Here is a 27142-nt window from a genome sequence, read left to right as displayed (position 1 = left end):
AATGTTTCAATTTGGTATCGATTAGAGCTAAGATATATTTTTTTAATTGATTATGTGGTTGAAAGCCATTAGACCCCTAATTAGGCTGGGCAATGCATTCGTTTTTGCCAGTGCTTATGCATTATTAGATTTGTTTCTATGTTCCATAATTATTAGTGCAAATAGGGTGACATAGTTTGTTTTCTTCGTCATGAGGGAGTTTTGTGGACCAAATTGCTTGAAACTTGGTCATATAATTCAGCTTGATAAGGAACGATTTGAAGCAAATTTTGAGTTCAATAGGTTAAAATAAACACACATAACGAAGAGAACAAATCGGCCGAAAATACGTAAGTTCCCCTATATTGAAAATTTATGCTGAACAAGAACATAGAACTGTTTGAGGGACTTGACTTATCGTGAAAATATGCATTAAATTATATTTGTTTATTTTTTCACTTACTGTCTGACATACTTGCTTACTTACTTACCTACTTACTTACTAACTTACTTACTTTCTTCCTTAATTAGTTACTTCCTTACTTATCTACTTTCTTATATGCTTATTGACTCACTTACTTTCTTTCTTTATTATTTGCTAACTTACATAATTTTCTTACTTTCATACTTACCTACTTACTTACTTACACAAATTTCCCAAATAGAGGAGAATGTCCGTAATTTTCCCCAAAATCCTATACAACCGCACCTAGTGGCATGTGGACCAACAACAACGTGTTGATCTTATCACACACAGCACATCACTACAGAGATATTTCTTCGTCCTTCCTCTCTACAGCGATTCTGATGCAGTGCGGTGCTGTGCCCTGTCTGTATGCTCCACTCGATCTGTTCTGCTGCTGCTGCTGCTGCCGGCGAGCCCCTGGGGGAGATATGCTAATAAGACACGCAGTCAAAACGAACCATAATCGACGATGGTGTCAACTCATAAATTACCACATTTATTGATTTTTATCGGGAAGCGTAATTTGTTGAGTTGGTTCCACATCCCGATCGTAAAATATATCAAAACGGGAATGGCTTGGTGCACTTCGTGCCAGTTCCAGTAGTGGTGGGAGGGAAGGCGTGTTGCTCACGAACCGTTGCAGCTTCCGTGAAGGTGCGTGAGAAAAAAAAAAATACAAGCTGGCGTTCCCAAATTTGACATATTTATTCTTCCTCTAATCTGACGAAGTCACAATAATCGTCGTGCAATTTATGACCTACTTGTTGCAGTGCAGTATTTTATGGTGATTTATCAACTAACTAAGCTCGAACACGTTTCCTCACTTGTATGGAACGGTCTCTTCCCATCGATGCTATCCTATGTTTCCCTATCCTCTTTGATGTACCACCCTCTTTCAAGACAAGAAGGAAAGCCGTAAAAATCACTAAACGGGAACAAATCGTCCAAGTGCTTCCAAATGTGCGATAACAATCACTCCCCCGAGAGTTGTGCAACATACCGATATGATGGTATGCTGTATGGGATACGAGGGATTAGATGTGATGGGGGGAAGATAGAAAAGGCATTTAAGGTTGACGAATTTCTAACAGCCTATTACCAAGTATTTTCGCAAAGAGTGATGAAAATTCTTGAAACCTCTCAGAGGTAGCCAGAGAGTTAGTTTGATCCATCTAACGTTATTAACATACTAGGGTATTGGTTCCACTATTAGGCATGTGGCTCCCATTTACATCCTACTAAAAACAAAGAATTGAAGCGCTGTTTGTTTTGTTCCTTATTTTTGTATGTTTTGATAGAAATGAGCACGCATGAAACCAAAAAGAACGGAGTCAAACGATGCCGTATTCGCTTGTTTTCGAATAGGATGGACATGGGAGCGTGAGATTACTGATGGCACTCGTACCCTATGTAATCATTAGCAATGTAGACTTTTTTTTGTCGATCGTGAGTTATACTTCTACTGTTTTTCAACTCTTGAACATACTACACGTTGAGTCTTCATATGTTATTAATATATATTGTTGGGATTTCTCTATTTTTTTGATATGTTGTTAAAAATGCCTCAGTTTTCGAATGGAGTCATCGATGTTCGTTAGCATCTTATTCTGTTTTACTGGTCAATGTCGAACTTCAGAAGGTTTTTTTTTATATTCGAAACACTATGGTTTCGAATCGTTCGACATTTCAACAAGTTCCGATAATTGATAATGTATAAAGTGGATCAATTGATTAAGCTGTACACCTATGCATTGGAGAAGCTCGATTTGCGTGATTCTGAATTTTGCAAAAAAAATCTCCACACATCATTTTGGCTCTTGGGTTATTGCTCTCTCTCCCTCCTTTTTATACTACTTTCCATTTGCTACAAGTAATTTTGCTTTCCTTCGACTTTTTCTCCTAATTCCTCTTTCTCCTTTCGCAAGCATCATTATAATGATTTGAAATACATCATCAATATCAATAACTTGATTTTTTTTCTCTTTTTCCCATTACAGGGTAAAAGATCACGCACAGAAGGACCAGAAACAGCAGAGAGGAGTCGGTTAGTATCTGAATTCTATATGCAACTTTTGTTTTGTAACCTTGTTTTTATTCATCAACTACTAAGCCTAATTTTTACAGCTCTTTTGTCCACTAGGGCACTGCGTGAGAGATTCAAACTAGCAGCTGCACTTACACTTTGTACAGCGCCTAGGTGTTTTCTATTCTCATTCTGCTATATCGAGCTAATTGCCTTTGCACTGCTGTCACTTTTCCACCCTGTTCATGGTAGAATGATGAGCACGAGAATGTTGATGTGTGGCTCTTGCTCCTTTTCCAGTGCGATTGTGGGCGGGTCCATTATGAGTTGCCGTTAGCCGATATCCACGTTTCTGGGTCCGTTAGAGCATAAGCCCAGAAGAGGGTCACGTGTAATCCAATCTCGGGGAGAAGAGCAACTGACGAACCGTTGCAAGCGCGGGGCTTGGATCGAACCCATGACCATCCATTTTCTGAGATTTTTCAGGCTTCTCCTCATTGTTGTTTCTGCGATTTCTGTGATCCTCCTATTACTCTCAGTGCTCTTCCTAGAATCACTAACGATAGCTGTCTCGGGATTCCTCTGGGAGTTCCTTTCAGGATTTCTCTCATAGTAATTCCCGGAGTTCTTGCCGCGGTTTTTCAATGAGTTTTTTTTTCGGAGCCTACGAGATTTCTTTGCAAGAAACTTCCGGAGAAATATCGGAAGGATTACTGGTGGAATCTTGTGAGGAGCTCTGAGGAAAAACTGAGACATCTCGGAAAAAAAATGTGGGAGTATTCCCGGGAGTAAATGTAAAGGAAATTTCTGGAGGAGTTCTGGAAAATTGTAAAAGAAGTCCCCGAAGGAACTGCAGCAGAAACTTTTTTTTGCAAAAAATCCTTGGAAAAACTTCAGCAAAAGTCTCTCAAAAATCTCGGGAAAACTGTTGGTAAGCTATCTCGGAAAAAAACTAAGAGAAATCCCTGAAAAAACTTTAGAAGAATATCTTCGGAAAGAATCCCATGAGTAACTCTGAGAGCAAATCCGGGAAAACTCCAGGAAGAAATGCCGTGGGTGCCCGTGAAAAAACTTCTGTGGAAATCCTAAAAGGAACTCAGATAGAAATCTAAGATGCAACTTTCAGAGATCCCGGAAGGAACACTGGGAGCAAATCCAAGAAAACCTCTGGATAGAATCTTGGGGAGAAATTCCGGTAGAAATCCAAGAAGAAATTCGGAAAATCTTCTGAAAAAAATGTGTAGATAAATTCAAGGAAGTACTCCAGGAGAAATCGCGTGAAGAACAACGTGAGAAATTGGACTGAATTTAAAAAATCAATAGCGGAAGGAATTTAGAAGGAATTCTGGACAGTTTTCCATAATCCAGGAACAAATCTCCTAATCTCTGAAACAGTTCTTGAGATCACAGTTTTTGTCTTGTACCAATCGGAATTCTATAGATATCGTCCGTTTTGATTCAAAATAGTTAATGGTGCATCGTTGTATCCAGCTTTCCGTAGGATTTTCTTCGGATTCCAAAAATAAGGGGAAAGAGGGACATAACGCCCCGGTTAAGCATATGTGGTCATAAACCTCAAAAGGGGCTGTCTATTAATTACGTAAGGGATTTTTTACGATTTTTCGACACCCCCACCCCCCTTGTAAGATTTTTTGTATGACAGCCCAACAATTTTTGTATGGCTCGTAAGATTTTTCAACTCCCCCCTCCCCCTATAAACCCTTACGTAATTAATGGACAGCCCCATAGATGCTTATTTTAAGTCGTATACTGCCTTGGAGAGCAGTTTACTCCTTTACCAGGGTTCGTAATTTTCGTTTCAGCGATACGAAATATGGCTATTCTCACGACGGCGGCGTTATGCCCGTAGTTCCCCTACTACTCCACCAGTAGCAATCTCTATTCAAAGCCGCCAGCAAGCAGAGATGGGAAATGATGAAGACTGCAGCTGAGCAGACACAAACCAAAACAAACATACTCGTGAACATCAGGGGCCCGAGAATACTCGCATTTCTTTATTCGTGAGTAAACGAAGCTGGCAAGCACTCGCATGTGATTCGCGAAGCTTCGTGAGTTTTTTTGCATTTTGACGAAAAACGTATTTTAACAACTGGCAGTGCTGCTTTTCAGGAACAATGAAGCATAAAGCATTAGTTTATGTTGGATAACCACTGGATTTGCTATTATAACCACAATAAAATGCACTTCCCGTACCTCCACTAGTTCTTCTCATGAGTGTTTCTGTTTTTGTTTTGCTTCTTACTCACGAAGCAGGCGGGTGCGAATAAACTCACACACTGTTTACTCTCGGAATCGTGAGTAAGCCTTGTGTTGGCTTTACACTCGCGAATTGCTTCATGATGAGAGTAATTCCATCACTGCCAGCAAGTACTACATTCATTCATACTGAACACTCCACTTGTATGTATGTAGTATGTTCGAAAGTAGCAGTGTAGTAAACTTGTTTTTATTCATATTTTTCTTCTTATTTTTCGACCTTTTTTCCCATCATTGTGAAATTAGGCTGGTCCCTCTAGTTTAGCTGATCCAAACATCTGCTTTTTAATAGTTTTATATACGCTTACAAAATGTTCTACAAAGTTGTAAAAGTACTTATTTGGAGCATCAGGGTTTGCCGAAAAAACCATTATTCTATCTCTTATGGTTCCTAACTTATAATTTTTTAAAAGAATCATGTTAGGGTGATCGATGAAATTCACTTGAAACTTTGTTCCGAGCACTTTTAGAACTATCAGTGACGCATATTTTGTCCAAAGAGCTCAATGTTCTAACTCTCATAGTTAAAAAGATATTGGCTTTTTCTTCAAAAAATCACCTTTTTTCAAAAAGTCATATCTCAAAAAAGAGCAAATGGATTTTCACTTCCCGAATTGCATTGAAAAGATCGTACTCTGTTCTATTGATGTTGAAAAAATTTTGAGTACCTTTTTTGTTTGAAGCTTTTTATTGAATTTTAAAAATACGGTTTTTTATATAGAAAATCAGTTGTAACTCTTAAAATAGATGAGATATAAACTTGGCGTCTTCGACAATATTGTGAGTTTATGGATGCTCTGAAAGTGCTTAGAACAAAGTATAGCGAAAAAATCAACGCATAAAATTATATTGAATAAAAACGGATTTTTACATGGAAAACGAAACTTGTCACGATTTGTGATAAAATATTGTTTAAAATAAAAAATAAAAATAATAAATGGAACGAGCTCGTCAATAAATATCCAACCTAAGTTTCATTGAAATAGTTTGTTGTGGTTAAATCAATTTTTTAAATCATGTTTTGCAATTTCTTTTAAAGGGGATCCTTGTTGTTATTTTAGAATGTTTCAAAAATTAGTCTACACTGCTTATGAACTGCACCTTTCTGGATATGTTAAGAGATCATTGACGAATTTCTTACATGGCCGATGCAGTGTCAAATTTCTGGATTCGACGGATTCCCTGGTAAATTGTTATAGTAAAAAAGTAGGCCAAACAACGCCATCGAGTCCAAATGATGTTCACGAAGAACTCCCGGGCTTTCAATCAAAGTTTTCCACAGAACAATAGGAAAGATATTTAAAAATCACAGCCACCATCCGAAGTGACTACAATAGAATCCATGGTCTGATAAATAAAATCTCAAATTACACATCTGCATTTTCTGCCATAATGTTGGACTCCCTGCTGGCATTTAAATCTATATCTGCTTTGAATGTGCGCAACCACATTACCCAGATTGCTGGTAGCTAACCAACGCAACGGAGCAACGCTTCGGAATACCTCACCGTTACTGAATAATGGAAGCTGAATCATCTCTGGAGACTGTTCTGCAGCACCTGCTCTACACGTACCTGGTATTGGGTAGCATCCTTCGCCTCACCATGAAAGTAGTTTTTCAATGAAATTGGACCGCATCACTCACTCGCTCGTCTACATAGTTGTTGTTCAAAATGCTCTGCCAACATAATTTGCCTGCTCTTTATGTGATGGCAAATGAGCTAGGCTAGACTGAATCATAAATAGATTCCCATCACAACCTCATTATGATGGGACATTGCTGCCCTTTCCCGGGCGCGCGCATATGAATGATTCCTTTGATGTCTGCTGGCTGGGTCTGAGAGAATCCCTTCCAGAACGGCGCGGCGGCAGCATGTCAGTCATTCATTCGACGACGACAACGACGGTCCCGAAATTTTACTACAAAGCAAGAACCAGCTAACCGCTGGCGCTGGCTGGCATGGCGGCGCAACGTCCATACTAAAAATAGTGATCTGTCAACCGTTTTGTGATGTGTGACATATATTCCGCGCTCCGATGATGAACGTTCCAGTTTCATTGGTTTTTTGCCCTCGCGTTAATTATATTCCACGTTGCTAGCAACATCATGCAAAGAGAGTCATCATAACAAGATGAACACATAATAATTAGCGATCGTCAAAAGGCATCAAGTTTTATGCACCCATAGCATACATTCAGCATATCACAGCAACAAATGTTATAATCTGAGTTTAGAGGTCACTCTACCTCAGTTTAAAATACTTCCATCATACTTTTGTATTATAAACATAAAGCCTTGAGGGATTTATGTTGAAATGTTTCCGATGGATAAACTGGTATAAATTGCGAACACAATTCTACGTATTCCGGCAGGAATCGAACACACGATTCCGTATTCACTAGATAGGTGCTCCTTACCTCCAGACTGCGGACTCAATTCACTTGAATGTCTCCATTTTCTATAGGCTGGGCATCGTACAGAATCTGAGCAAACCATGTTCTAAAGTGAAACTCAGATTGAATACTTCACGAATTCTTGTGAGCATTTATACAGTTTTTGTGTTAAAAATGTATGTGACAAAGATTTTGACCTGGAAGGCTCATAAAGTCTACGTGGTTTATGAACGGTCCCTTTTCAAATAAGTTTAGTAGAATACTAAACTTATTTTGAATCTAGGTGTTTTATAGCCATGACGTCCCTTAAATAGCGTGTCATCAAATTCCTCCAATGCATGCTACAATCCTCAATACTTAAACAATTCAAGTCAACCGGAAACTATCATGACGCTGACGATATCATCATGCTTTGAAATCCGAGCATTATTACCGCATCGTTCTTCAAAAACAATAGAACTAAAATAGGTAGCAAATGAATAAAAATCTTCCTGCTGCATAAATGCGCCGCGCTTCACATTGCCATCGCCATAAATTAACGATTTTCAAGAGCACAAACAAATCTACACCACATAAGCGTTGGTGTAAAAAACACTTCCGAGTAGAATTCCCTCGGCTTTTCCCTCCAGTCTCTTCTCCTGGCCGATGGATGTGTCCTAGCAGGGAATTTGATACGTTCTAGCGCTACTACGCTGATGATCATCAGCCAGCAGTCAAGGGAAAAAGCAAATAGTTTTTTTATGGGGTTTGCTTTGAACCAAACCTAGATTGAGTTTAAATAAGGGCGAAAGTAACATGAGAGAGTTCTCTTCATCGACTCTCTCTTCTTCAAATTAAAGTGACAAGATTCAAGTATTGTTGAACTTTTTGGTCATAAATCGCTAGGTTGCGATGCAATCTAGCGTCTAAGTGTAAAAAAGTTCGATTGAATTTGCATCTTGTCACTTTAATTAGCAGAAGAGAGAGTCGATGAAGAGAACTCTCTCATGTTACTTTCGCCCTTATTTAAACTCAATCTAGAAACAACAGAAGTTACATAACGCGGGCCTATGTCGGCCACGACGACTCAATTCAGACGCATTGTATCGTTTGAAACCGGCGCCCTTGCCGGGTAAATTGAAGAGGTACTTGCGACGAGGACAGAAGAGTTTTACGCACATTAAAATCTTATATGTACCATTACAGTGCTGCAAACTTTTTTTTATTTATAACACTGCGCAACATTTTTTTGTCTCAAGAGCAAACTTATGTGTCTCCGAAGGATTTTGGGCCGCTGAATCCGAATCCGGGCTCAGATTTGCTCTAACACGTCACAATTTTGAGCTATACTTCAATTTATACGGCAAAATATGCGATTTTGGGCTTTTTTGACTGCAAACCATTTAGCAAGGAAATATTTTTTTTAGCAATCAAAAGGTTAATTGGTCAATTAACATCTAAATCAACGACTCATGCAAAATATTTCATTTTACCTAATCAAATTTAATAGATTTAAGTATTTTATGTTAGTATGAAAACTTGCATGCAACTTTTGGAGAGTGACTTGTATGGGAAATATCGTACCTAACATATATCGTTTAAAACTATGAAATTTGATTTGGTAAAACGAAATATTCTGCATGAGTCGTTGATTTAGATGTTAATTGACCAATTAACCTTTTGATTGCTTAAAAAAAATATTTCCTTGCTAAATGGTTTGCAGTCAAAAAAGCCCAAAATCGCATATTTTGCCGTATAAATTGAGGTATAGCTCAAAATTGTGACGTGTTAGAGCAAATCTGAGCCCGGATTCGGATTCAGCGGCCCAAAATCCTTCGGAGACACATAAGTTTTCTCTTGAGACAGACAAAAAGTTAATTTTTGTTACGCTGTGTAATTCAATGAACATCTCAATCAATTTTAGCATTTATCAACTTAAACTACACAGAAAAAAATATTCATGTAAAATTCAGCGAGAAATCATGCACATAAAGGGAATGCTAGAGTTAGTGTATGTTTACATGAGATATCATGTAAAATTACGTTACAATCGTGTAAATTGAATTGGAGTTAGCAATAATCAAACCTTGACTGTAAGCATGATCCCAACACGGTGCCACAGTTCGGATGAACTGTACTACCGCATTGGCGTTTGTTCTCCAGACATCAAGGGGTTCTATCAGCCCCTTGTCGAAGAACCTAATTCTTTTAGCTGCAATTGCCGGGCAACGGCACAACAAATGCTCCGAGTCTTCTGTATCTATGCCGCAAAAGCGACATAAATCATCTTGAGGTTTTCAATTAGCTTCAGATGATACCGGCTCGGACAATGACCTGTTAGAAGGCCAGTAAAAGAACTAAGATCTTTTTTCGAAAGTTCTAGAATTTTACGAGTACTTAAAACGTCCGGCTTTATGAAACGTTTCGACTGCCTCGCAATAGTGGTGTTTTCCCAGTTGGATTTTATTTTCTCATGTTCCCATGCTTTAAACTCCATTCTGAGAAAACAACCAGACACACCACAAAATGGTTCAGGCCCTATGAATTGATGAGACGATCCAAGTCTTGCTAGCTTATAATGTGTAAGTGAATACATTTGCTCATTTATGAACAGTGAATAATAAATGCAATAACTTAAACTTGTGTATCTTGACTTGACATATAAACTAATATAAACTTTACGTGATTGTATAACTTAGAATCAAAATATCAGATCATCTACAGCTGCTTCGTATACATTTTTCAATCGTGGAAGATGCGTCACTATAAGCATCCCTCAGGTTGAAATGGCGAACACGCATATCTAGTTGGGATAAAAATGTATATTAGAAAAGTTATTTTCAAAATCAAATTCAAGTCAATACTCAACCTTCTGTTTCGTTACATTTCCTCCTTTGATCATTAGATTGAATATCTTTTCTTACCTCAAATGATACTTCATACCACTCTGGGCCTCTCTTTAGAATGAAGTATCCGAACTTAAAATTTGGTATCTATAACTCCGATTGGTGATTAGACCTAAAATAATCATAGGATTAAATATTAAGAATTTGATATTATTACGTGCTCTCCTCGGTCCTTGTATTAAGAGATAAGATGAAGTTGATCAAATAACTACCTTCGCCTTAAATAAGACAGCCAAATGGACTGAGACGGATCTCCTACATCTGGTCTTTTCTGTTGTAAACTGAAACTGTGTTTCGTTTGCAATTCCCTTTATCATAGATGGACTGAAGTCACACTTCCTATATCTCATGATAGACTGGACTGCCAAATGGACTAAGACGAATCTCCTACATTTGGTCTTTTTGTTGCAGACTGAAACTTTATGTTTCCTCCGCATTTCCCTGTACCATTCAATAATATGGACTGAGGCTTAGAACGCTTTCTACATCCTTTAGCGGCCTGTATATAATACCAAATATACTAAGATTGTTCTTCTTCATTTGGTCTTAATTGGTGGATGTGAAATCCCCTTCATTCTATTTTTCTGAGCTACAAATAGACAAGTCTTCTATATCTGAATGTAGAAACGGACTGTGACATTTCAACGTTATGTTTGCTGAATCAATTCCCAACCATCGCACAACAACATGACCATGACTAAATTTATTATAGCAATAAACTTAATGCGACATAAGTTTGTTCCAATTTGAACAGAATATGATTATGACTCTACGCCGTGCATTTAAGTGTTTTAAACATTGCATTGCGATATTCGGAGGGTAACATCAATTTGATAAACACTTTTCAAATTGTTTCATCACTGTTGAACAACCAACATAAAACAGTTGTTTCAAGGTAATTGATTATTCATGAGTTAAACCATACCTGGTTTGCTAAAGACAAACATTTATGTCATTATTAGTGCAATTTGAGACAAATAATAATTACCGTGCTTTCTTTGTCATTTGTTTTACGCCTCTTTAATCAGACAATTCTCTCCACTAGTTCTGGCCGTATAAACTGGTAATTTTGGTCTGTTGAAGACCAAGGTCTGCTAAAATCTCCTCAATGCACTAGGACTGTGGACCCCTTCACTCTTTTTAAGGGTCTTCGAAAAGATAGGTTAAAGGTTAAACTAAACTTCTGTATGGTTAAAGTAACGGCCTTCAACATTTTTTTTATATGTTCGATGTGCTTCCGGTCTAATAAACTGATACCCTCCTTTTTTTAAGTACTCTGGTATAGGACTAAATAGGTACCTTCAAAACATTTGCGAACTAATTTGACCATATTTAAATTAAGACCACGTTTCATTGTACGAACTTAGGTGCGGACAAATAGTTGTCATTATTCAGTATTAAACTTCAGGCAGTCGCGCGGTTGGCCACCCCCACCAGACTTGGGTATACAGAAAGATGATACTAAAACTTATTGCAACAATTATTGCGGCGTTTTTATCTATTCACAAGTCTATTCATTCAATGTGATATTAAACGTATTGTAAACTGTTTATCTCTCAATTAGATTTTTCAGAAGATTTGGTGAAAATGTACTTTCATCACTGCCACCACATTACCAAATGGTTCTGCCAAATAATTACTAAAATTTATTGAGAGTATCCGATTTAGCATATTTAGTGTTTGGATTCAAAATGTATCTCATAAAAATATAAAAACGGACTTCAAAGTATCTTTGCTATGTTACTCAAAAATATCAAACCATAAGTCTGTAAAGGAACCACAAACTTTTTTTTCCGGGTTAAAAAAAAAAACTCAATAAGTTTGAACCCTTAATACTTGATGTGTTTAGTGATCGTATCCCAATTTAAAATCCGTTTATCAAATTGTCGGAAAATTTTATCATATTCAAACTGATAGCAAAGGAAAGTAATCCTCATTAAAAATAATAGTTTGCTGGGAGTTAAATTGTGTAAACTTATTTTTATTTTAACTCGATTATTATGCCTTCATACTGAAATCATATAAACTGTTAAAAATATCAGGACCAGAAGTATCAGAATAGTACTTGAACACTTCTCCAGCTATTAACTGAGAGCTTCCTTTGTCAATGACCATTTTGCATCTGTATCGTGCGTCCGGCAAGACAATTCTTTATGTCTAATGAAAATCATAGAAATTTCCACTGCCAAAAGTTCCCGGGCCGACCGGAACCCGTCACCCTCAGTTGTGGCTATATGGAACTAAACATGGAACCTGAATCCAAAGTGTCAAGCGAACCATGCTGCAAAACTAATTGTCTTGATGCCACAACGTTTTGTGTTGCGTTACCGCAAAAGATCAATCAAATAAAACTGTAGTGTAACTGCTCCCAATTATCAGCATAACATATCTAAGTAATAAAAGAAAACACCTTGATCCTTACATCATTTCAAGTTAATTCAGTTCAGAACTATTGTACCACTGCTAAAAGTGTTGACAAATGTAGATAAAACTAAAATTTGTGCCTTGCAATGTGAATAAATCATCCAATCACAGCATGTCTGTGTCTTCAAAGTCACTGACAAGCGAAAACCATCGTTTTCCCGATTAATGGACAGCTCATTACTGTAGAATTACTTTTAAAATCCTAAGATAATTTTACCTTTCAGTAAATCGGAAAATCATTTCATCACTTACCCGTCATTCAAAAGAAACGCAAATGATTTAATTGCTCGTCTTGGTTATCTTCATCTGCTTTTTTTTTTGAAGGTCCGGATCATCCCTCCTAGAGAGTTTACCTCGCGCGTTCGTTCTGTCTTTATTTAATCTCACCAGTTCTGCAGTGGTCGTCCCCATTCAGGCGTTTCTCTTGGATTAGTTTTGTTCCTCGTTCAAATCAATCCCGTTCATCCTCGTTGCCAATGTAGAATATCCAAAAGACGTCGTATTTCAGTTGGGTCCAAATAACAAGTGATCTTTATTTATCTATCCACTCTTGTCATCTTCATTCGCAGCCTACTACACACGCATCCTTTCTCCCCTGTAGATTCTAGAATTGCTTCGACGGAAAACTATCGTTTAAACTCGAAACAATTCCAAGAATCATCTTTGCGGCAAATACAACGCAGTAGGCCTGGCCGCTTTGACACTTGTGTCATATCCCTGATATGCTACAAGCCTCAATTTGTGGGCATCGTGACCGTGCGGCTAGAGGCGTCAGTCATCTAGACGTTTCGTAAGCCTCGGAGTGTGGGTTCGATTCCCGCTCCAGTCGGGGAAAACTTTTCGTCAAACGGAAAATTCTCCACTTGGTGTTATGTGTGTTGTCCGTTGTCATATATTATTGCTTGTTCAGTCTGTACAACCTCTGGTTGAAGACGGTGTAGTGCCTTTTTTAGAATAGATTAAAATTGGTGTTCTGTGCATTGTTCAACACTACCTATAGAACTATAGGTATTCTATACTATAGAAGACTGCAACGATTTTTGACGAAAATTTGCAATGATTTTCGTTGAATATTGGAAATTTGATGTAACTCATTATAGTGCTATAGCAGGGAAGCAACTTCAAACCCATTTTCAAAATTTTATTCTGAATCTGGTATTGCAAAAGCTCTACCACGGTCAACCCATCCAGATTCACGGTAGCTGGATAAATGAGGGAGAATGTTGAAAGCTTCCAATATCTTGGTAGCCAAATGGTGGCCGATGGTGGCACCAAGATCGACATAGGTGCCCGAATCAAGAAGGCGAGGCGACGCACCAAAATCCATTTTTTTAACTCGAACGTGAAATCTGTGCTGCTGTTCGCCAGTGAAACGTAATGTGTATCAGGGGAGAACACTCAACGGCTGCAGGTCTTCATCAATAGATGCCTGCGGTATATAAATCGTACATGGTGGCCTCACAATTGGATCTCCAACGTGGAGCTCCATCGTCGATATCATCAAGCCAATAGCGACAGAAATTCGGGAGCGGAAGCGGAGATGTGTCGGCCACACTCTACGCAGGAGCGGGATCGAAATCTGCAAACAAGCGTTACATACAAAGTTTGAGTATTTGTTTCAGACAATATTGACATTTTCCAAACTATTTTTGGCTATTCCGTAGTTGTGTTCACTCTGTACATATACAGAAACAGCTTCAAAATCGATGCCCCATCGAAATTCCTGTCGATGACTAACGTGTCAAAAATGAGCCTTTGTGTCTGCCTAAATATCCCATCAAATGTTATCGCCATCAAGGAGGTGATCGCGCTGTGACTCCAAACCGATATCGATAACCAGCTAGCTGCCGTTTAGCATCAGATTATCACTTAAATGGCTGGACAGGCGTTTATCTAAATATGCCAGATAATTTGAAATTTGTAGAGAAGCGATAAGCTAAAACCAACAGCACCCCCGTCTCTGGACTCTGGCTAGTGCTTGAACGTGACGACGACGAGAGCCATATGGAACGGTGCTGGTTGAGGCTGGTCCATCCAATCCAATCGTCACCCCTGCTAATCTGCATAGTGATGGGTTCCATCGCAGCTAGTTCCATCTTTCACTCTTCGTAGCGCAGCATCCTCCTCTCCCAGCTTGTCTTGTTTGTTTTATCTCGGCATTTATTCGTCTAATTTTTTCCATGTCCACCTAATTTTGAACCCGCAGCGCTTGTCACACGCGGGGGTTTCGAATTATAAATTAATGTTTTATTCATAGAACATTCGTTCCCCTTTTCCTTCGGTTGCGTTTCGACCAAAACCTCAGAAGAAAGCCAAGAACAACAGATGAACTTTTCCCACAGGTCCATCTTATGCGTTGCGTCGTCGTCGTCGTCGTCGAGGTTGTCGTTGTCAAGCTGAGTGATGGCAGCTATGGGCCCATAAATAAGCTGTCTCCAGGAAAAAAAAATCAACCTCGTATCAGCTCCCCCCGTGCGATAATGGGTGTCCCACTGATTGTTCCACGCTGCTTCATCTATCGCTCGCACACATAGGTTGTTCCAAAGTACGCAAATGTCACATCCGTAAGCAAATGCGTTTCCAAAAGTCTAGAATTATGTACTTCACGCACATATGACGCTGAACGGGGCTATGGTTCATCTTTAGCCAGGATGCTTATGGTGAGATTCTTGCTGAATGCACGGTCATAAATAAGCGCGGAACTTATTGGAACTGACGACGGAGTGACGAGATGACAAATTTCTGCACATTGGAGAAGCTCCCAGCAGCGCCATTAAGTTTAGTCGTAAATTAATCGTCGAGCGTGGATGCAACACGGGAAGTTTTGACAAGCCTGGTAATGGTCGTCAAACATTTACGACCCCGACACGTGATCGGTCGAGTTTAGGAACAAATCATATCGTATTTTTATTACGAGAACTGTCAGAGATTCGTATATGTGAATGATTTACAAGAAATATAATTATTCTCCAAAAATTATCAAAAATTGTTGTATAATAGAACAGATATGCCGAACAAAAAACTCATTGAGCCTTCGAGCTCCAATGAAGAAATGAAAATAAATATCAATCACAGATATGTAATGTATCACTAGTGTTTATCTGTTCTGTAGAATACCTACTTCAAAAGCTTCTCCAAATTTTGATAATTTATACCTTTGTATTAAAGATATGATGACTCTCAATTCCCTAAATTTTCCGTTTCATCACTTCCAAATCAAACTCATCATTGCGCATCTTCATCGCGATTGCAAATGCAGTGTTTCAACCTTTCAACTGACAGAAAGAAGTGTCGTGTCATTCATCAGCCAGCAGCACTGATTCAATCGAGCGGGAGGAGATCAGTTCAGTGAACGGCGATTGGTTGAACACGCGTGCGTGCACGATGGAATGGGGATGCCCCGCCGACCGGCGCATACCGCCACCCACCAAATTTCCACCAATCAACACGTTCTCTTTTATTTTCATTTGTGGGACGCATTTTTTTGTGGAGAGAAACGATCGTTAAATTCGGGGAATGCGCGTAGCACACTCGCTTTCATTATTGAGAGTAAAAATAACAAAAGACGCAGCCAGGAACGAGTGCGCTGCTCACTACCGCTGCTGGCTGGTGAGGCCCGGCCCGGATGGACGTAAAACATCATACAATTTTCGTTGGAGAGGGAGGTGGTTCGGAAAAAATCTTCACGCGTGTCATACGCGCCAACCAAATGGCCACCACCGTTTTCACAGAACAAGGGGTCCGTCGTAATAAGTGCAAGGGCGAATGAGGGGTGAGATCGTTCGTCAGAATTTAGAACTGTGCTGGTTGATGGCACTGTAGTGAGCAACTGACCGAAAGAAAACGCACATAGGGGTGAATATTATAATATGAACAGTAATGACACATTGGAGCAAAACTGATTCAAACTAATTTAACCCTTTGGAGACAGCATTTCCGCCTTTCTGGATGTAACCTCGCTGGTCTAAAACACGTTTGTTAAGGTCGGTTTTCTTGTCCAATTTCCAGTATTAGGGCTTGTAGCACATCAGGGATATGTCACAAAATGGTCAGGCCTTCTGCGTTGTATTTTCTACGAAGATGATTCTTCGGAGCACCTAGAGTTCAGATCAGGCAAAAGAAATACACTAGAACTCCAGCGGCACAGTAGTCACTTTTCTTAATTAATTATTTCACAATTTTAATTGCAATTATTGATTGTTTTGCTTATCTTGTATTGATGATTGCTTATCTTGTAAAAAATCTTTTGTTTTGGTGAACAACATTTTTTGACACTTCTAGGATCGCTACTAATGCTTTAAGAGCGTGGGAAACCAGATGTTAGTCATACGAGCAGTCACGACTTGGGTCACGTTCAAAGTTTTGTTAATTACAAATAAATCAAGTCATTAGGTCCGAAATTTATAAGTGTAGTTATATAATTTCAGTGTAATGTTGTTAGCCATTCAAATTGTCTTTTAACATGGACCAACTTGCAGTCGTAAACGGACTTCAAAAATTTTTTCCAAAAAAGTCATTTCAATACTTGTTTACAAAATTTCCGCGCTCTCATCACTTCTATGATAGGGTTTGAACTACTTGGGCACCCGCGTCAATTGGGTTCTTTAGGGGTATCCAGATTATTCCATAAACGAAATCTCCGTCCAAAAACTAGTCAAAATACAAAATTTCATCATTTTTTTTATGCTCGGGAACTATTTTTAAAATGCATTTAAAGTTTGTATGAAATAGTTATTTATTGAACAAGTTGCAAAATGATAATTTTTTCAGCACGAGTCGTACATTTATCCAACGAGGCTTGCCGAGTTGGATAAATACAACAAGTGCTGAAAACATCGAGTTTTGCAACGCGTTGCATACAGCATTTTTTGCAATTATGAAAAATACCCTTAAGGCGAAACTGGAAGCATTTTCTCATTTTTTTGGTTCTTGATATTTAATTAAATAACGAAGCAATATTTTCAAAATCGGTTTTCGTGCACATGTAGAGTATGGATCAAGGTATCTTCTGAATTTTTTTGAGGTGGAAAATGTTTTCCATTTTTGCAGAAACCATTTTTATGTGAAATTTCGTTCAAAAATGGTTTCTGCAAAAACGAAAAACATTTTCCACTACAAAAAATTCAGAAGATACCTTGATCCATACTCTACATGTTTACGAAAACCGATTTTGAAAATATTGCTTCGTTATTTATTAAAAAATCAAAAACCAAAAAGTGAGGAAATGCTTCCAGTTTCGCCTTAAGTACCATCATTGGCTGATCAAAACAGAATTGGAATCGCTTCTATTCAGGTTCGATCTGCCGAACATACATAGAAGCAGCCATCAAATAGACAAATGTATACGGAAGAACATAAGTGCTTCAGGAAACTTGTGAAAAGTGTACCATTGCAAAGGTACATTTAAGGTACATTTAAAAAAATGCTCGATGTTAGATCATTTGAGAATACCCCTTTTCGAAATAATAAAAATGCATACAGTCATAACTAGATAACTTTAAACTTCGTTTGAACTGATAAAAATAGTTTTGGACGAATTTTTTTTTTTTCGTCCATCAGGTATGTAAGGTTACGACTGACGTCCAAATCTTATCCGCAACTCGTACATCGGATTTCGAGCTATCAAGCCTTGCACGAATCAGCCTAATCAGTTTCGACAGAAAATCTTGTTTTATCATTAACTGCTACTACCCTTTTCTTTTCACTGAATCGTACGCCGCTTTTGCAGGGGATAGGCAAAATGATCGGGACAGCCACATTTTCACGTTTCAAAAAAATGTTCAACTATCTGTAACTTCGCGTAGAGAGCATTCACAATTCTAAATTTTTCTCTGTTAGTCGATTAAGTAACTGTCTTTTGATTATTTTTAATTTATTATTATTATTTTAGACAATGTAGAACTATTCTATATAAAGTTATAGCGTTATTATCTGCTAGCCATTTTTAGACTGTTGTATCTCGGAATTCAAAGCAAAGCAAAGCAAAGATAACCGTACACATCGTAGTTGCTACTCCGTGATTGACCAGAACAATCGAAGTTGCACAGAGAGCCAATGAATGTGAAAGCTTGGGACTAGCTAACCATTCTCAATGTGCACAATTCGAGAGTTCAGCTATTTAAAGTCAATAACGGCGCTGGCCACGTCCTTACGGTCATCAGGAAAGGGAAGGAATGTTAGTTCGACAACCGTTGCTACTAGAATCCGTGGAATCCACAGCATCCCCACAGTTGTCACGGGAAGGAATGGTGGTTAGTAGGGTAGGGTAAGGTGTGGATCTAGGAGCCACCTCTGTTAGGTGATATGATCCACTAGTTATATGGAAATACACGTCGCGGTCTTCATCACGATTATGATTTATTTGATCACGATGACCACTGATCCCGGATTTCGTGCTCGCGTTTCCATCGCCCTACCGTGGAAACCGACTGATCTACGATTATTGTAGCGCGATTCTGAACCCGGATTTTTCACTCGCACTTCCATCGCCCTACCGAGAAAACCGACTGACCAACGAATATTGTAGCGCGATTCTGAACCCGGATTTTTCACTCGCACTTCCATCGCCCTACCGAGAAAACCGACTGACCAACGAATATTGTAGCGCGATTCTGATCCCGGATTTTTCACTCGCACCCCCATCACTCTTACCTGAAAATTGTCTGCCATTCGAAAATTCTCAAGCTAATCTGATTCCGCTTTCCACACTCGCGCTTGCATGGCTCTACCGAGAAAACCGACTGACCAACGAATATTGTAGCGCGATTCTCTGTTGTATCTCGGAATTCAACAGTAAAAAGTGAAATTTGGGGATCGTCGGTCGTAAAAATCCGGACTTGCCGAACTCTTCTTTCACTTGAAATTCTTGCTGTTTTATTCGTTTCTAACATATTTATTATGTATTATTGTGCATTTCGATTATTCTTGAAAATTTCATTATTGTCGATTATCAACTGTTGAACATTTCGAAATCTGGTTTCAGGTATGAGAACTTTTCGAAAAGAGTGACTTCGTCGAAAAGTGATATGGTACAGCATAGCTAAAATGCACTTTTTTCCAAAGATTGCTCACTGGACTCTGGAGGCATCGCAAGAGCTCCTTAATTTAATCGTTTGATTTGTTCATAAGTGTCTATAGATAAACGGTGCAAAAAGTGAAAAAAGTGCCTCGCCATTATGGTGCCCCAAAATAGAAAAAGCATTGAAAAATTAATTTGCTCACCCTTATAATGATATATTAGGTTCTTAGAAACAAATACTTCACACACAAAAACACAATCACAAAATATTGGGACGTGGAACTCCTCGATTTTATAAAGAATGAACGATTTTATTAAAATTTTACCTAAAAATGTGTATATGAGTTGAAAAATATAATAATTAAATCTCAGTAAATCTTAGTTCTGGGTCCCATAAACAAAGTTTGAGAGAATTTATAAGTTATAATTTTAAGTTATTATAATTTGATTTCATATGTTTAGCATAAGTATGAAGTAGCATAAATTTTCCAAAAATCTAGGGTAAACAAATGACATTTTTTTCAGATCGGGTGGGTGGCTGTTCGATATGAGCATTTTCACAGGTTGCTAGACCAATTTTTCTTAGAGCAAAACATTCCGGATGGGCGAAACGACATCTGCTTGTTGATGGTTTTTCCTAGGTACTGAAGTTTGTTGAATCTAGTGTGCATTACAAATTCTATCTCGATTTCTATCTCGATGGTCCTTTCAATATCGAGATGTAGAGAGTTAACAGTAGAGCAAAAAACTTCTCTTGGTTTTATTTTTTATTTCCTTTGCGATGTTGTCGGATGAGACTAATACTTGGACTAATACCTATGTTAATCCAACTCTCTCTTCATAAACATAGGAACTTGGCATGTTTGTCTACTAGAAAAATTTATGGTTTGGTTTATATTGGGGAGACTACAGTTAACGCTTCAGCTACCCATACATGTTAAAACTTAAACAAAAACTCAATAACTTTAGTGCATTTGAATTATTTAGCTGGAGGATAAATTTTCGCATGAACTCTGGATGAATTATAGAAAAAAAAAATAACATAGAATCTAAAGTCTGTAGATTGAAATTCCTGTAAGTGCATTTTAAATACTTTACTTTATTGCCTCCGGATATTTTTAAAGATATTCTTAAGCATTTTCTATGACAGGATTTTGAATCAAAACTTCTAAAGATTAGACTGACAGGACAGGACAAAACGTTAATTGGTGTGAAAAGTTATGAGAAAAACTTTGAGTTCAACAGGTTAAAAAACATCTCATGACGAAGGAACACCCTCAAACTCAAGTCAATACTCAGGAACCGAATTCACTCGAAAGTACAACGACTTGGGTTCTGAATATTGTTTTGTTAAAGTTTGGACTGTGTGAACACTAATTTAAAATTATTAACATCAGCATATAAATGCAAAGATCTGACCTCAATGGCGTCCTATGTCACCTAATTGCTGGCTTGCACTGTAGACTACTTCACTACAACTCGCTGGACGTAGACCCCGAATTCGATTGGAACGTGGTTGGTCCAAACAGTCGTTCGGTGAGTATCACCGGTACTTATCTTCTTCCCGACACGTTATCCCAGGTTGAATATGATGTAGCGGTGGAAAATCTTGGCTGGACAACGTCGACAGCCACTCGATAATAGAAACCGGCAGTTGACAATAATAACGTTGGATCACATGCGTTTGGGGCACTGGTTCACTACTCCTAGAACGGGCAGCTACACGGGCACACAAATTTCAAAGGTAGTTCCGATAGCAGAAACTTCCGATGTTTTCATTGTTAAATTTTCATATTATTTTAATTTTGATGGACCGAAGAAATGTTGCTTCCGTTTCCTGGCATAGCATACTTCGACCCCCCTTCAAGCATTTTCAACAAAGTTTGTGAAAAAACTGAAAAATGTTGAAGCGAGCGAAATTTAGCTTTTTTTTTCTAAAACGAGGTTCATCTTGGCCTAGTTCTTGAAGTTCTTGAATAGTTTTCTTCTTGAATTAGCATGTAGTTATGATGAAATTTCTGAAAAAAATCATAGGTCTTGAGGATTCTGCAGATAAAATTTGTGGAGAAATCCTGATAAATATTTAGAAATTTCAAGAGCATTATTTAAAAAGAAATGAAAATGTTTAAAATCAATTGTACATTCGTTTGTATTTTCCGTTAAAAATTTATTATTAAACCCAAAAAAGATTGCGCCATTGAGCAGTACAAGTTGTGCGGGAAAAATTAGAAATTTCAAAGTCATGTATCAAAAACCGCTAAACCCGACAGTTATAGTTAGACCAAACATAGGACAAATAACGACACAAATATTTACCCCCTGAGGAAGACACAATCCCCGTGTCGAAACGTCGGGCAAATAAAGAACGTCGTTTGTTCAATAAATGACTGCGTAGCCAAACATAATCAATTCCACCAAATCAGTCGATTTATCTTCAGACAAATACTTAATTTTAAGTATTTTTCACCCAACCGAAATTTCAACTAAGTTGTATTGACTCAAATTTGAGTACTGTGCTAGAAACTCAGTGTTGTGTTGACGCACTCGAACTGCCAAAGTTGGGCTGTTTCTGTCTTCACTTTCTGACAACAATAGAAAGAGCGCAAAAGAACTCAAAATGGAGTTTAAAAGTACTTAATTTTGAGTTTTACAGTTTCTAAGGTGGAAGAGAAATATTGTAGAAAAGGTTTATTGTTATCTATTGATTAACTCGTATAAATACTATAGGGTGACCTTGGGTATTATCGACAGGTTTGTTCTCTTCGTCATGGGGGTGTTTGTTGGCCAAATCACCTGATACTTGGTCATATAATTCAACTTGGTTGGGAAGGATTTGAGGCCAACTCTGAGTTCAAAAGATTAAAAAAAAACTCATGACGAAGTGAACAAAACTGCCGAATATACGAAAGTTCTCCTACATGTAATATCTGTGATATTCTGTATTACAAGGCAGAAGGTTTGACCATGTTCTGCGACACTGTGGCATGATCTATTGCCTATTTTTTCATATTAGGTCTGAACTCCTCTTCCTATTCAATCGCAGCGTTGAACCTCTTAAATTTATCTTGGCATAATAGTTTCGTTCGTTTTGTTATATAACACTTTCTCCTTTACGCGCGATGACAGAAATGGCAAACGCAACGATTTTGACGATTCTGACGAGAAGATGCACGATGGTTAGGTTAGGCACCAGTACAGATACGGATCAAGTTTCACAACCGAACCAAAACCCAAATAGAATGGAAAAGCATTTTGTTCGTACACGGATCGTGAAATTTCGGATAATAAATAAAATTGTTCATTTCATCGTCATCGTCGTCATCGTCGTTCGTCGTTCGTCTGCGTCTGCTTCTCGTCTACCCGGACGGGATTTTATCAACGATTTTAACTAGTTTTTAATCTGCCAGTCAGTGGAATAATCAAATTAATCTGTTTTAAAGGAGGCAACCCCCTTTTGGTCCCAATCGTGGGCCTGGCTTCACTCGCAGCATAACGAAAGAGGAAGGTCCAAAATCGGAGCAATAAATCAAAGAACTGCGAGCGACCACGACGACGATGGTGGGCAACGTCTGGGATTGACGTCGAAGGAGCTGGCCTGGCAGCCATCCAACCACACCGAAGACGATGGCGTTGGTCAATTGGATTAGGTACCTACCGACCGACCAACCTACCTACTAAGGGAACAGCAGCAGATGATGGTGATCCGATTGAGTTTCAACAGCAGTAGCAGGGGTAACGCGAAGGCTTGGGAGTGGGGATCAGACGCGTGCTATATAAATGAATTCGATAAGATTTAGTGTCTAATAGCAATTAAATGGAATCGTGTTTTAATGGCCCGGCGTATTGGTTTAGAAGGGCACCAGGTTTGCGTTGTGTGTCTGGATCGATGATGTGGGTCGAAAATGTCCGGAGTCTGACGTCGACGATGGTGAGGAGGACAATTTAATTAGTGATTCAGGACTGCCATTTTGGCACCTTCGAATTAGTGAGGAACGGGATTTTTGTTAAATAGATGCTTTGAATTCCGCGTGTTGATGGCGTGGTATCTCAACATTGAAGGAGTCTGCTTCATTGCTGATAATTTTGCAATTGAGGCAGCGTAAATATTTCTATCATCACAGTACATATTTTTGCTAGGTTGATTCCAGTCGTTCATAGACTTTCCCATCAGCCAAACTTCAATAATTTAAAATGTTTTGTTCGCCCGATTAAACAAGCACAACGTTTTTTGGCACGAGTCACTGTTGTATTTTTTGTTCTTTGTTTGAGCAATCTTGTAGGGGCAAGAGAGGTGTTGCAATCACCTTAAAACTCATTGAGCATGATTGGCCTCGTTATTGTACGAACAGATGTAGTTACAGTAGTTTTCCTTAATGTGTATCAAACCTTCAAGCCAGCACTTATTGTGACGGACTTCACAATATTTGTCAAGAAAGTGCAAAATAAAATATATAGGGTCTTGTACCATTTGGGCAGGTGTACCTATTTTGGGCACTTGCCGCTATAACTAAGTCAATTTCAAACCGATTGATTTGAATAGAGTTAGGCACGTACAGTATCTAACTCTGTACAAAAATTCAAATCAATCGGTTTTAAATTGACTAAGTTATAGCAGCAAGTGCCCAAAATAGGTACACCTGCCCAAATGGTTCAATACCCTACATTTTCAAACATCGTAGATTTTTGTTATATGCAAACTTAAAAACAACAAAGTAGCATAAAACGAGCTCACCAATTCATATGTATTCATCCATTGCTCCATTGCTGACAGAAAGTGAACTAATGTAAATTCACTGCCTACTGATTATGTAGGTAAAAATTAACCATTTATTGATGAGCTCGTTAAACAAGGTTCTGATGGGATATATCAGAGATGTTTGATTATTCAAGAAACAAGAGCGGTTCAACTTATATCAGTTTTTTAATCTTAAAAACATTCAAAAGCTTTTTATTTTTCTCTAATACAGAGTTGTTGGAACAACATCTGAAGTATGGAGTATCTTTATACATATCTAGAGATCTAAACATACTTACTAGAAATATAAGAAAAGCTATACCTCACTTAACGTAAATCGGTCACAACCCAAACGTTGCCCATACATACTACGCCACGCACTTTCAGGTTGCAATGCAAGAGCCGCCCAAATTTAAAAACAATTGCCGAAAAAAAAATCTGCCCACCTCGGCAACTCCAAAGTGTGAGAAAGTTTTCAAGTTTACAGTCGGGGCATTTTGGGGCTTCAGCAAAAAAAAACGTTCGGTTTCAATGCACTTTTCCGTTGTTGCTGTCGACTACAGTTTCATGTGTGTAAAATAAGAAAAACAAAACTGACTTCACGTCGTCGTCGTCGTCGAGGCAATAGAGATATAGGCCTCCGGCCGGTGCTCAATTCCGGTAGTGGTCGTACGTCGTCCACTTGCACTGTTTGATGCTTTAGGCTAGATTTCTTCGGGTGGATCACGATGACTACTTACTACAGTTTGGCCAATCCACACTCATTAGGAGGACCGTTCCCGTTGGATACCCCGTCCGAGGAGGCATCAGCAGGAGTCATTCGAAACCAATTTCACCGAGTAAGCAAAACAAGCATGATGCCACCGCGCGATAATTAATGTCGTTTTAATGCGCGCTGCCAGCATGATGATCGCGATGGACGTTGCTGAGGGGACGACGACAGGCCCGACCGATGATGCGATGATGATGATGTCTTCTTCCTTCGAATGCAGCGAGTTGTTGTTGCGTTGCGCACAGAGGGGTAACAAGCCTAATTTCTTAGAAAAAATTCTGTTGCTGTTCAACATACATACATACAAGTACATACATACTTTAATTCGCTCAACATCACATTAGAAGAAATCTCAAGAAATAAACCATTTCAATCATTAAGAATTTTATCCACAATAACCAAACCTTTTTTTATCGAAAACCACTAGATACCTATTTCCCCCAGGAATTTCTCCAAGAGCCCACTTCAATATTATTATAGAATTTCATCAAATAACAAGCTTGGTTAAATGGCTAAATTTTGTGATTTTTATTCATGGAATCTAAAAACAATCTACCAAATTTTCCAGATATGCCGCAACCGATAGTAGTTCAAAATTCACGATTTTTTACAAGTATTCAATTTACCTGAGTGTATTCAAAAAATAATCAGGAATTTCTTAAAAAAATTGTTCAAAAAATCCTTTATGAGTCCATCCACGGATCTTTTCAATAGTTCGTCCAGAAATTACTGCAAATATGAGTTCTTACAGTTTTTTTGTAGGGATTCCTATAAATATTCATTCACGAATTCGTTAAGAAAGCTCTCCTTGGATTTCCTATGGAATTTCTCATGGAATTTCTTCCCGGATTCCTCATGGAGTTTAGAAATCCCTCCAGCTATTTCCCAAGAACTCCTCCATGGTTCCACTCGGGAGTTCCTGCTGTATTCTTTCAAGAACAATTCCAGGAATTAATTTAAAACTCATTCAAGGACTCCTCCAGAACTCTTCTTGGGATTCCTTCAGGAAAACCTCGTGGAATTGTTTCAGAAACTAATCCAGGATTTCCTTTGCTTTGAAGATACCTCCAAGAATACCTTCAAGAGTTCCTCCATGAACCCTTCATAGGATTCCTTCAGGATTTCTGCAAATATCTCTTCTGCGATTTCTTCAATACTTCTTCCTGAGATTTCTACAGAAATTCCTCTTGGGATTTTTTCGGAAATTCTTCCTGGGATTACTTCATGGATTCCACCAGGCATTCCTCCAGGAATTACTCCTTCAATTGCTGCAGTGGTTCGTCAAGGGATTTTCCTGGGATTCCTACAGAGATTCCTCCAGGAATTCCTCAAAAGATTCATCGAGAAATTTCAGCAGAAATTCGACCAAGAAATCCTCTAGGGTTTCCTTCAGGGAATTTATGCAGGGATTCTTCCAGGAATTCCAGAATTTCCTCCAGGCATTTCTCCAGGATTCCATCCAGGAATTTCTCAAGGGACTCCCCCAAGAATTCCTTCAAAAATTTCTCCAGTAATTACCCTAAGAATACCTCCAGGAATCATTTCCGAAATTCCTCCAATGGTTGATCCAGTAATTTTTCCAACACTTTTCCAGAAATTCCTACAGCATTTATCTAGGAATTCCTTCAGGGATTCCTCCAGGAGTTCCTCCAGGGATTACTCGAGAAATTCTTCAAGGCATTCATTCAGGAGTTTTTAGGCATTCCTCCAGGATTTCATTGTGGAATTTCTCCAGGGACTCCTCATATAATTCCTCCTAGATTGCCTCCAATAATTACCTCTGGAATTTCTTCAGGAATTTCTCCAGGAATTTGAGGAATTTCCTCAGTAATTCCATCAGAAATTATTTTTTAATGATTCCTCCAGAAATTCCTATAGGAATTCCTCTGACAATTCTAACAGAGAGTCCTCCAGGAGTTCTTCCAGGGATTTTTCCAGGAATTTCTCGAGGGATTTTTCTAGGGACTCCTAGGGATTTCTCCAGGAATTCCTCTAGGTATTTGTTCAGGAGTTTATCTAGGCATTCCTCCAGGATAGCATTCTAGAATTTCTTCGAGGACTCTTCCAGGAATACCTCCTAGAATTCCTGCAGTAATTACCTCAGGAATTTCTCCAGGAATTCCTCCAGGAATTTCTTTAAGAACTGACTCAGGAATTTATCCAAGAATT

At 38.5% G+C, this 27142-nt stretch overlaps 1 protein-coding gene across 3 annotated transcripts in view; it reads left to right on the top strand.

Moving 5' to 3' along the window:
- Positions 1 to 27142, top strand: part of LOC109406911 (developmental protein eyes absent) — a 122066-nt gene that overhangs the window by 50344 nt on the left and 44580 nt on the right. For all 3 annotated transcript variants that reach the window (XM_029867310.2, XM_029867315.2, XM_029867311.2), the window contains one exon: positions 2443 to 2489. In XM_029867310.2, the coding sequence (XP_029723170.1) occupies positions 2443 to 2489 (47 nt within the window). The remainder of the gene's footprint in view (positions 1 to 2442; positions 2490 to 27142) is intronic.

The sequence above is a fragment of the Aedes albopictus genome, chromosome 2 (genome assembly GCF_035046485.1).
Source record: "Aedes albopictus strain Foshan chromosome 2, AalbF5, whole genome shotgun sequence".
Lineage (NCBI taxonomy): Eukaryota > Metazoa > Arthropoda > Insecta > Diptera > Culicidae > Aedes > Aedes albopictus.
Note: the sequence above shows the minus strand (reverse complement) of the source record. Positions and strands in the feature narration are given on the sequence as shown.